This window comes from Periplaneta americana, chromosome 13, assembly GCF_040183065.1.
Source record: "Periplaneta americana isolate PAMFEO1 chromosome 13, P.americana_PAMFEO1_priV1, whole genome shotgun sequence".
In the NCBI taxonomy this organism is placed as follows: domain Eukaryota; kingdom Metazoa; phylum Arthropoda; class Insecta; order Blattodea; family Blattidae; genus Periplaneta; species Periplaneta americana.
The window spans coordinates 114285576-114298360 of NC_091129.1; the positions used below are offsets into that span (position 1 = coordinate 114285576).

The window sequence follows — 12785 nt, forward strand, 5'->3', positions numbered from 1 at the left end:
TCTGCGGAGTGCGTTCGTGAGTTGTTTACGACCACAGGAGAGTAATGTGCAATTAGGGCTTAAAATGTGATGCTTCTGGCGACTGACGTTTGTAGACAATGACCAGTGCTACCTGGAAGAAGTATTTATTGTGGTTTGCCAACGAACATGTAGAGTTTCGATTGCCCGTAAGTTGTACAAAGTAGTAGATTTAGTACGATGATCTACTGTACAATTCTAACCTAACATAGGCCTAACCTAACAATTTTTCCATGTGCTTTTAGTAGTTAGAGTTTCAAAAGTAATGAACACTTACAAGTTTTGGATATATTTTGTTTCATTTTGCTTTCTAGGAAATTCAGTCCATTGCGTCACTTTTCAATATAAATATAAAATGGCTCGAAAAACCAAGTCAACAGGTAAGTAGTTTTGTGAAGAACTTCACATAATTTTGCATAACAATATTTAATGCACGTATAAGAGTGAGTGGTTTTTCCCACAATACCGCAAATACTCGGAGAGTTACGAATTTAACTGAAGGTAATGCTGTAGATATAGGCTAGTCTATCCAAGCCTAAGTTGTAATATTTTCTTGCAGCCTTACTGGGTAGTGGAATTACCTTCTGAGAAAGCTGTCAGACAGATAGCAAGCCGATCTATAGGATTACGTTGTTGCTTGGAACTGTGGGCTCAGGCTAAAACAGAAGAAGAACTTCATATGAATGTTAAAGCTTACCCCTTAGAATTGATGAAACCATACTTTAAGCCAGAATTGTCATTTAAGATAAATGTTGAGACGTTTTGCAATAGGCAAACACAAGCAGAAAAAGTGGCAAAAATTGAGGTAAGTTTAAATCTAAACATACTAGCCTATTATGATTGAAGAAACAGATATTCCACTGGTTGATGTGATTGATTGATCCTTCATTTGATTGATTTATTGATCAGTCGTTCGATGGACTGAATTGTATAATTGATAGTTTGTACTATAGACTTACAAAAATGTAATTGCTATACTCTGAATCAATATTTCTATCTTCAATTTTCAAATACTGCAGTAGGCTTGTCTATTATTCTGTCAGTATTTCTATACCTTACTTCCTTACAAACTGCTTTTAGAGAACTTGGAGGTTCATTGCCGCCCTCACATAAGCCTGCCTTCGGTCCCTATCCTGAGCAAGATTAATCCAGTCCCTAGCATCATGTCTCACCTCCCTCAAACCCATTTTAATATTATCCTCCCATCTACATCTCAGTCTCCCTCAAGGTCTTTTTCCCCTCAGCTCTCCTAACTAACACTTTATATACGCATTTCTGGATTCACCTATACGTGATACATGCCCTGCTCATCTCAGACGTCTGGAGTTGATGTTCCTAATTTTATGTTGGATGAAGAATGCAATGCGTGCAGTTCTGCGTTGCGTAACTTTCTCCATTCTTCTGTAACTTCATCCCTCTTAGCCCCAAATATTTTTCTAAGCACCTTATTCTCGAACACCCTTAACCCATATTTCTCTTTCAAAATGAGAGTCCAAGTTTCACAACCATACAGAATAACTGGTAATATAACTGTAGTATAGTATTTCTATAGCCTACTTAATGCTGGAAGAGTGAATTTGTATGTAGCTGTATGATTTCAGCATCAACCAAGAAGTCCACACCTGTAGAGTAACTGTCAGCGCGTCTGGCTGTGAAACCAGGTGGCCCGGGTTCGAATCCCGGTCGGGACAAGTTACCTGGTTGAGGTTTTTTCCGGGGTTTTCCCTCAACCCAATACGAGCAAATGCTGGGTAACTTTCGGTGCTGGACCCCAGACTCATTTCACCGGCATTATCACCTTCATATCATTCAGATGCTAAATAACCTAGATGTTGATACAGCGTCGTAAAATAACCCAATAAAATAAAAAAAAAATAAATCAACCAAGAAATCATTCAGCAATAGTAATCAGGCTGAAGTCTCAGTTGGTAGAGCAGCTGGCTACGGACTGGAAGGTCCGGGGTTCGATTCCAGGTGGTGACAGGATTTTTTCTCGTTGCCAAACTTTCAGAACGGCCCCGAGGTTCACTCAGCCTCCTATAAAATTGAGTACTGGGTCTTTCCCGGGGGTAAAAGGCAGCCAGAGCGTGGTGCTGACCACACCACCTCATTCTAGTGCCGAGGTCATGGAAAGCATGGGGCTCTACCTCCATGCCCCCCAAGTGCCTTCATGGCATGTTACGGGGATACCTTTACCTTTATTTGACATTTGATTCAGTGCTATAATTTTTGCATGATTTAAGCCATGTTTTGTTGCTGCATTATTATGTTATTCATTGTATGTAGGGGTAGTTTGTTTTCTAAAGTTTCGTTCAATAAACGTTCTGAAGTCTGATTAGTATAATATGTAGCTAGTCGGCGATGTATGCAATGGAGGAGGAAAGGAACTGGCCACCCTACTCTATTATCTTCTGGCTTAGTTGCCTCATAAGTAGTGCCTTGTTGGTATCACTTATGAGGTTCAGATCTGTCTTCGAACAGTTGACTAAACAATAAACAAACTGAATGTGCAACACTTTTGATGTCAGTAAAGGAAATGAAGGTTAAAGATGAGAGGAAGATGAAGATGGGAAGTGATACATAGTACAGTATACTACGTTTCGCCAGTGTGTGATGGGCCGTGCATCAGCCAACAGTCCAGTCATTGCCCCAGTATGCTACTGTGCATTGCTTGATATCTGTGAGGACACGTGCTCAGCTGTTTTTTATAAACACGCAGTGGGAGTACATATCTCGATACTATTTCGATTATGATTGAGTGTAGGTATTTCTCTAATTTGTTGTGTGTCACTGATGAGCAAACATTGAGAGAATTTTTATAGAGTTATACAAAAGTCAGAAAAGATTTTAAAGTCCTCCATCTTTGTTAAGAAGTAAGTTTATTAAAAAATAATAGATACTCTTTTGAGTTACATTTGAAGCTGCCCACTTTTTACATATGCAGTTATGCATTAACTCAAGTGTCTTGCGGGATTGTTTAACTATTAAATAAAGGAAGGAATGCGCACAAGTGTGCATAGGTTATTGATTAATCTTTGATGCTAAGTTGTTCAGTAACTGTTTCTGGTCACTCGATTCGCTGCAGGATGTGGTACTTATCACACTGTGTACCACAGAATTTACACATACACTTCTCGGACATTATGTAGAACTGAGGCGTGCAGCACACTTTAAAGTGAAATCCATGCGTTGCTAGTCTCGACATTTCTCATGCGTTGATTTGTCCCTGTCCAGCTTCTGTCGAACATGTTGCTAGTGGCATAGAACTCATCGTCTATAGCTTTTAGCTTCTGAAGATTTACTGTTAGTAAGCCCTTGTAGGCATCCGTTTGTGGCAGGAGTTCTGTGTACTGTTTTCGATCAAGAAAGATTCTCTGGCTAATACGTATACTAGGCAGGATTGTGTAAACTTTGACACTCCTATGTATGTATGGCCTTAACTTGAATCATTTTTTCTTCAGGTGCTCCCATGTTAGCTGTAATTGTTTAACTAAAGGATTAGTAGGAAATAAAAATTATTATTATATTCTTTTTCCCCCCTTTTCTCTCTTACCTATCCTTTCTCTCTCTTTCTTTTCTCCTTTTTATCCTCCTCATTTTGTACTAATTTCATTCCACTTCTGTATTAACACATATTTATATATTTTAATTTTACTCACCATTGGAAGCACCGAGAATAGATCTAAGAACCTTTTGCTTTGTCTTAACCATTAGACCATAACATCGATAAAAATTCGACCTTAAAATTGTTTACAAGACATACTTTCGATAATGTCTTTCAACTTATGATACAAATTGATTGATTAATGTAATACTTAAATGATGTCAATTTAAATTTTACGACCGATACCAGTATAGTTTATTACTTCAGAACTCCACATTGACATTTCATTCGTTATATGCATGTACAGATAGATAGAAGAACTGTTGCTATAAGATATTTACAAAGTCTGTCCTGGTTTAAAACCAAATATTATTTATTAGTAACTGCCTTCCAATGAACAACTACGAGTCCACTGCTGTGGACTAAAGGTTAGCACGTCTGGTCGTGAACAAGTGGGCCTGGGTTTAAGTTTTTTTACTTGGTTATTTAACGACGCTGTATCAACTACGAGGTTATTTAGCATCGATGAGATTGGTGATGGTGAGATGATATTTGGCGAGATGAATCCGAGGATTCGCCACAGATTACCTGACATTTGCCTTACGGTTGGGGAAAACCCAACCAGATAATCAGCCCAAGCGGGAATCGAACCCGCGCCCGAGCGCAACTCCAGATCGGTAGACAAGTGCCTTAGCCGACAGAGCTACGCTGGTGGCCCGGGTTTAAATCCTGGGTTGGGACAAGTTACCTAGTTAAGTGTTTTCCAGGGTTTTCCCTCAACCCATTAAGAACAAATGCTGGGTAACATTCGGCACTGGACTCTGTACTCATCTTGCTAGCATTATCACCATCTCACTCAGATGCCAGATAACCATAGCAGTTGATAAAGCATCGTAAAATCAATAAATCAGTCAATCTTGCTTTACCTGCAATGATACTGTCCATTTCGTATACAGTACAATATTATGGGGAGGGGGGGGCAAGTCATTTTCATCACTCATTTTGGTTTGACCATAGCATCTATGTAAGGATACCTGCACCAATTATTTTTATAATGCACCATATGATTTGTTGTTACATTTGAACTTGATGTCACTCTACCGAGAATAACATGAAGTTATTGCAGTATAATTTTTGTGTCTTGTTAACAGGTTCAGGTACACTCATCAAATCATGAACAAGTCTCATTTTTATGTGTGTTTTGTAGGCCTTCACGGTGAATCTGATCAGAATCAGATTTTTGGGTATTCCACTATGTTCTGGAACTTGACATTTCTAGTGTTTCGGAGCTACTAGATAGGTAAGAGCAGAGAGTTCATCTACTCTGTTGGTCTACTTCTGAGTAGCTAGGTGTAACAAGTCCAAAAGAGTAGGCGAATTCTGGTCTTACCTATCTGCCCTAGTGATGGAACCTGTATGTAGTTCCAAAACATTGGATATGTTAAATGAAATACGCCAAAGCCTAATTAAATTACATAAGTTAGGTCATATGCAACAGTGTTCATGAGTAAGATAGTTATATATAATAAAAGTAATATAATACAGTTATATGAACACTTTTTAATGATTGAATAAAATTAAAAAATCGGTTAAAAACCATACATGTTTCGAAGGAATGCTCCTCCATCTTCAGAAGTCTTTCTTAAGCTACGTTACGCGGTCGAACATCTGTACCAACGTCGTGGTACTACCACTGAAGATGGAGGAGCATTCCTCCGAAACATGTATGGTTTTTAACCGATTTTATTCATTTTATTCAATCATTAAAAAGTGTTCATATAATTGTATTATATTACTTTTATTATATATAGCCAAAGCCTAACTCTAAAGTCTCATTGTTATCACAGAATTGAGTGGTTGAGCACTGTGTTACAGTCATTCAGCTACTTGCCATTGGAGGGACCTGTGCGGCTCAAGGATCCTGATATTTGTCTGCAGCTGATTGAGTACTATGGCCTAGACTCAAACAATATCCCTGAGAAGCCATATGAACTCTTTTTTGGACGATGGGTATGTTCGTGTTATATTAAAAAAATAGTTTTAAAGTTTGCATGTATAATACTTCAGAAAAGACAAATATGTAAAAGGTTATATAGGAATGCTCGTATAGAAAACGTGAGCTTCATAAAGAGAGCCATTCTTACATAAAGTAGCAATGAAAAATATTTTCATTTGTAATTTCACAATAATTGGTCTTTTTTTTTCCGTTACTGACTCTATACGCGTTATTAATCGCACTTATGTCCAAGTTTAGACTGAAATACTTAGTTAATAATTCTAACACTACGAAACCAGTATCAATTCCTTTTTCATGATTGCGCTCTTCAACACCATAAATTACAATGTTATTAATTCTACTATCATTTTCCCATTTTTTAACTATCGATTTTAACACCACCTGCTCTTGGATAACCTCCTTTAACTTCTTTTCCACTTCAGTGAATCTGTTTACTAATGTATCTATATCACTTGCTACTTTGTTTAGTAGAAAACTTGCCTTTAGTCTGTCTTCTCTCGTTTCTTTCATATAGTTTATCCATTCTCTTTGAAACACTTCATCACTGTAGACTCTTCCTTCTGTATCTCCAGGACCAGGGTTTAACTCCACATTTCCAATAATCAGTAGAACTGATAAAACAGCTGCGGCCACAAATATGTTGATGCTATCAGACACTATTGCATTTTCACCTTTTGAACATCTGCAACACTGCCCTGCATTGAAACACCCGATTCGCGCCCTGTAAGAATTTAGGTCGTCGCCCATACCTTCTTCACACGCTAACCTACTTGTATATGCTGCTTACTACACAACCGTTCTCTACGACTGCACTTTGTGAACTGATTTTCATTTGTAAATACTGGGTCCTCCATAAATGATGCTTCCCTCATACTGTAAACTTAGCAGCATTTTCTGTTTTATTCCTTGCATAATTAACGCAAAATCGGCCTCCATTTCCTTTAGTTTCTAAAACTTGTTTAGTGGGAAAAGTTTTTATGAACAACTTAAAAATGAATATAAGTGCATCTTGTGTCACAAGAGGTGTTCAAAGTGTGCTCTTTCTGCTTCAGTACATTTTTTACATCTCCGGAGATTGTTCTGAAATATTCTACTCAGTGAGGGAAGTGAGACAGTATGTGACAGTATGGAATACTGCCACTGGTTTCTATGGCCAGCAAACATACCGTTAATGAAAAATGACATACTGTCACTGAAAAAATGTGATCGTAAAAATTTGTTTATACATTTCTTCACGACAAAGAGTACTATCTGTTTGCTTCATAAATCTAAACCACAGCCTTCTGGAACTGTACTCAACGTGTATTTAGACATGCTTATTTGATAAGCTCAACCCCTGGAATGTTTACAACTGTAGTATTTCAAATATAGAAGGCTGTGGTCTGTAGCTTGTGGTGGCCATTGTTGCCCATTTAGTGATGTCATTTTTAGTTGCACTTTTTATTAATAATTAAGTAAGGCACTTTGAAGCTTTAACATTATTTTAAATGATAAGTCTCAAAGAATATTGTAAAATAATCTAGTAAATAACTGAAGTAAATTGAAGTTATTTTATTAAGAAATTTAATGTGGTGTGTAAACTTCAAAGATTCGCATTACTGACTGCACGAAACAATTTATTGTATACATGATTTATGTTTATGTTCTAAGGGAGGCGGTGTATCTTTTTTTTAAATCGAGGTATGCCAGAGGAAAATCTTGGGGTAGCATACCGCCTCTGGTTTTTTCCCACTTCCCTCACTGATTCTACTTATGTCTTCTTGCAAAATGTTTGAAATTACTTGTCGGATATTTTCTTCCACTTTTTGCTAATTTAAAACTATAAAAACACGCTGAAATATGTTGTTGTTGTTTTCTAATGCCAGGCGTTTGACAATAAAGTCATTTGACCTCTTGCACTCCAATATTTTTCAAAGATATTATAATGGCCAGCCACTGAAGCACAGATTTTGAGGTGTTCCGAATCCATTTCTTGGTTTGAGTTGCACAATGGGCAGTTAGGGGACTGATATATTCCAATTCTATGCAGGTGTTTGGCCAAACAATCATGGCCTGTTGCCAATCTAAATGCAGCTACAGACGATTTTCGTGGTAAATCGGGAATTAACTGTGGATTTTGATGCAGAGAGTTCCATTTTTTCCCTTGAGATTGTGTTATCAAATTTTCAACAAATTTTTATCAATTATCAACAAGCTGAAATATGCTATATAGGCTATAATTGTAAATCGATTACAAAAAAAAAAAAAAAAAAACATAGCAACTTGCACTACAATCTGCACGAATGAGTAATCCCTTCATTGTTCTCAAACACAATAGCTTGCACTACATGGTTCAGACCTGTCTTCAGACAGTTGACTAAACAACAACATTGTGCACGAATGAGTAATCCCTTCAGTAACTTATAACAGATTGAGGTAAACTGCACTTGTGCAATGTCCAACAAAAATGCTCTTGAACTCTTCAGCATACACAACAGGCACATTGTAGGAGATAACATTTCTATATGTCTTGTGGTGTCATAAATGGAAAACTGTATTTAGAATTTGGCGCAAATAACGATTAATGAAGATTTGAGCTAGTGGCTAATTGAAATAGTGAATTCGCATGTTTCACAAGCATACAGGAGGAAGATTTGACATTAGTGTTGAAAATTCAGATCCTTGTCTTGCTGAAGATATTTCAGTATCTCCAGACTTCGTACAATATTGAAAATAAAGCTCCATTTGCTTTATCGATTTGTCTTCTGATGTATTCTTCAGTGCCTCCCATTTGGTCATCACAGTTCCCAAATACACACAAAGGAACCCACCTGTTCGACGTCAGTCACTGCATTTGCGTTCACTTTCATCTCTGTTTTCTTGACATGAATCCAGCAGCTGCGATTTCTTGTTCTAACTTTGCCATTTTCTAACCTATCTTACAGCCCTCACTGTATCCTTCTCTTCCAACCCTCGTCGCTTGTCTAAGGATATTGTCGAGAGCATGTAAAACAGGGTGAGTGAAAGGCTACATCCTTGGTAAATTTCAGAATTTATGGTGATGGGCCAATTATGTGGGACATAAATAAATGACGTCATCATTTGTAACTATAAAGAAATAACAAACATATTTGATGATAATCTGCAAGATCTGTGGATTTCTTCTGCCTTTATACATATTGGTATTGTTTTGTAATTCTATTGTTTTTAATACTTAGTGTGTTATTTTTTCAGCAGTTATCTTCAGCTATCTGAATTTCTCATATAATAAATATATTGTGATGAGTTATCTTTTTATTTTATGAATTTGGAACTTATCTTACTAGATATGAAGAGTCCACTGCAAGAGTGATGGATGTCATTTGGAATACATTTTGCAGGAGAAGCAATTGAAAGTTTGAAATGCTTAGCACTCAAAGCTTAACTGTGATTTTCCGATCATTACTGGACAATGACTATCAGTGTTAATGCCATATAACTCTCTATGTCTTAAGCTATGCATTGACAGTCTTGTTTCATTTTCGACGAGAAAGTGACATCCATCATTCTTGCAGTGGACTCTTCATATAACATTCATCTGAAATTGATAATTATCGGTATGAAAATTTATTTTTAGTATGCATATTGCAGATTGCAGACGGCCAGAGAGATGTGATCACAAAGTTGTCCCTGAAAACACGGAAGTTTATTGGGAATACGAGTATGGACCCACAGCTGTCCCTCTACATGGCAAACCAGGCTCTAGTGCAGAATGGAGACTTGGTACTTGATCCATTTGTTGGAACAGGCAAGTTCATATCCAAGAATTGAAACAATCATGTTTTGCATATAAAGTACTTTTCTTATCAAATACAGAGTGTTTTTATGTGGTCTTCCCCACTGCCAGACTGCTGGAAACCAACTATGCATCACAGTTGGGCAGAGGGTTGAATGAATTACGGAATGTTTAGTTGTTCTTTTAGTACGAGTTCTAATGATGTGAGTGTAAGATCATTCACAGTCCAAACTTAAATATCATCACCAGGCCACATGGCCTGTTATGGTCAAAGAGGAATTTTCATGCCATTGTTTCCTTGGATGACCCAATGTTCCCTTTCCATGTGGCTGAAAGTGGAGCATGGCTTTTGATGTTCTGTGGGATCACATACATTGTAGATGATTCATCCAGTTAGTCTAACATGAAAACTAGAAACCATTAATTAAGAGACACTAGAACTGAATTTTTGATCAAAATGGCAAAAAATTTACATTTTTTTTTTTTATTATTAAAAAATTTTTTTTACATATATGATAACTTTACAAGTCTACGTTTTTGTTCTACATTTAGCCATCATCCGCCATTTTTTAAGATTTTGCGGCCGTTTTTTAAATTTCGCGTGCAGGGGTTTAAAATGTCCAATGCCCACTTTTCCTCAGTTGCAAGTAACATCTTTATTTTTCAACTCTCATATTCAAATTTTCCTCAGTTTTTGTTGTAGATGCTTCAAAGCCAAGGTTGCTAGATGTCACTGTTGAACAGCTCTTAGTCATCCCATTCCATCAACGTATAAGCATTGGAAAGACAAACATTCTAAAACCTTTATTGGAATGTCTTGAGCAATTTGGGGCTGCACATCCAGGCATTTTGAAAACTTATTTTATGAAATATATAAATCTTAACACTAATTTTATTCCTTCTGCAATCCAATGTAAACAAACCGAATAGATGGCACAAATATGGCGGCATGTGATGACCTGACTTATCGACGGACCTTGCTTCAAAGCATGCCTCCTCTGCCATCTTTTGATGCTTTTAGAAACTATACCACCGTAATCAACCAAAAATGAAATTGAAAGTCTGACGAAAAATCCAAAGGAAAATTTTGTTTCCAAAAAGAGGCTGGACATAGCAAGCTGCAATGTTGTCGGACAGTACAATATGGAATGCAGTGTCATGCAACATTGCAAAACCACTGTTAGGCAGGAGGATCTTCCAAGAGTTGCAGGGAGGCGAAACAAGAAGAATCTGTAAGAGAGTAAGAGGTCAAATACTGATTCCAAGAGGATGGCCAGGATGTCAAAAACGAGGAAGAAGGTAGCCAAAAAGAAGAATAAAGGGAAAAGCTATGGTGCTGAGGAGTTCTGAAACAATCAAGATGAAAAAAAATCAACATTTTTTAATAAATTGCATTTTCTCAAAACATTTTTCACCATACAAATGGACCCTGGCGGTTTCCATTTGCGCCAATTTGCATGATATTTTGCATGAATACTCTCTGTATATCAAGACACAGAACTGTGCATGGAATTGGCTCTTGATTAAATACTTTTCGTGTAATGAATTTTTAACTTTTAAAGAATATGGAAATTTAACGAAAAAAATTATGTCCAAAATGAAAATTTTTATGATCTTCACCAGTGCTCAGATTTAAAAATCAATGCATAGTTTTATTAATTATGGAGTGTAAAGCCTTCACAAGAAACTTGAAAACAGAATTTCAATTATAATAGTTCCATGACAGACATTTTGAATTTATGCATGATTTAGTTTGATAAAATAAGAAAAAAATTGATATTGAAGGAACTAATTTATGAAATTTGTTGAAATTTGGTACAAATGTTTTATTAATTATGGCGTGTAAAGCCTTCACAAGAAACTTAAAAACAGAATTCCAATTATAATAGTTCCATGACGGACATTTTGAATTTATGCATAAAATAAGAAAAAAATTAATATTGAAGGAACTAATTTATGAAATTTGTTGAAATTTGGTACAAATTAACCAAAACTATAGAAAATGTCAAATTCAGTCCCAGTGTCCCTTAAATTGTCACAGTTAATTCATATAGGAATCTTAATCATCGTCTGTATCTTTTCCCATTTCATATCCCCTGGCCTCGCTTTTTTTTTTTTGCTGCAGAAAAAATATTAAGTACTGTACGAATTTTTTCTATAGAGTATTTTTTTTTACAAACCTTTACCTTTATACACTTTCCTTTGATTGAGTTTCTAGCTGATATGTACATATATTATCATTTTTTCTACAGAGTATTTTTTTTTACAAACCTTTACCTTTATACACTTTCCTTTGATTGAGTTTCTAGCTGATATGTACATATATTATCAGGCAGTACATCTCACTTGACAATATGTGTCAGAGGAAGAACAGTAATTGTTTGTAATGCATCTGAAGTCTAACTAGTATAATATGTAGCTAGTCGGCGATGTATGCAATGGAGGGGGAAAGGAACTGGCCACCCTACCCCATCATCTCCTGGCCTCATATCACTTGTAAGGTTCACTGGTATCACTTGTAAGGTTCAGACCTGTCTTCGGACATTTGACTAAACAACAACCCTTATACAGTATGATTTGCTCTTCGAGGGGCCTAACTTCTATGCAATACGTTTTCCACAGGTATCAAAATAAAAAAAGTGCAAGTAATTGAGTGGTTTGAGAAAAGAGAAACTGTGGTTCAACTCGCGTCAGAATACGAAATAGGAATTATAACTGTGCACTATTTAATGAAAAACAAATGTCAAGTGCATAAAGTATGTAAATCTACAACTTGAGACCTGTACTATTTCTATCTTTTCACAAAGAGCCGTCATAAGGAATTTTCTTGACCCTTAAAAATCCATCATTGAAAACCAGATTTAAATTAGTGAACTTCTGATCCACTACCTAGCGTGTTAAAAACACAAGACAATGGAGGAAATTACAAAACTATATTATCCACTTAATTTATGAAAACTTTATATTGTACGGATTATCCGATTTTTTCGATTAACCGTTCACTCCACCCCCTTCATTGCCACGGATAATAGAGGTTCTACTGTAGTTTCAATCATTCTTTAATTTGTTATACCAAATGTATGGTAAAGTAGGCGTTCTCAGTGTATCATGTCATTATCCAACCACTTTACATGTTATTACCTTTCACGTGGAATCTGGCAGCAGCAGAATACCACGTAAAACACTATACAGAATTATCTTTGAAATGTTAAAGGTACAAAATGTTTAATTTTACAACATAATTCTGTTTAGGATCATTACTAGTTGCAGCATCCCATTTTGGAGGTTATGTACTTGGTTCAGATATTGACTTCTTGATGTTACATGGAAAGACTCGTCCAACAAGGATACAGCAGAAGGTAACACGAATATTTCATTATCTCTAATAATTC

General features: G+C 36.3%; 1 protein-coding gene across 1 annotated transcript in view; it reads left to right on the plus strand.

Moving 5' to 3' along the window:
- Positions 1-12785, plus strand: part of LOC138712295 (tRNA (guanine(10)-N2)-methyltransferase homolog) — a 22069-nt gene continuing 9284 nt past the window's right edge. The window contains exons 1-6 of the mRNA XM_069843919.1: positions 1-167; positions 333-398; positions 578-823; positions 5498-5632; positions 9249-9405; positions 12646-12752. Of these exons, the coding sequence (XP_069700020.1) occupies positions 99-167; positions 333-398; positions 578-823; positions 5498-5632; positions 9249-9405; positions 12646-12752 (780 nt within the window). The 5' untranslated portion in view covers positions 1-98. The remainder of the gene's footprint in view (positions 168-332; positions 399-577; positions 824-5497; positions 5633-9248; positions 9406-12645; positions 12753-12785) is intronic.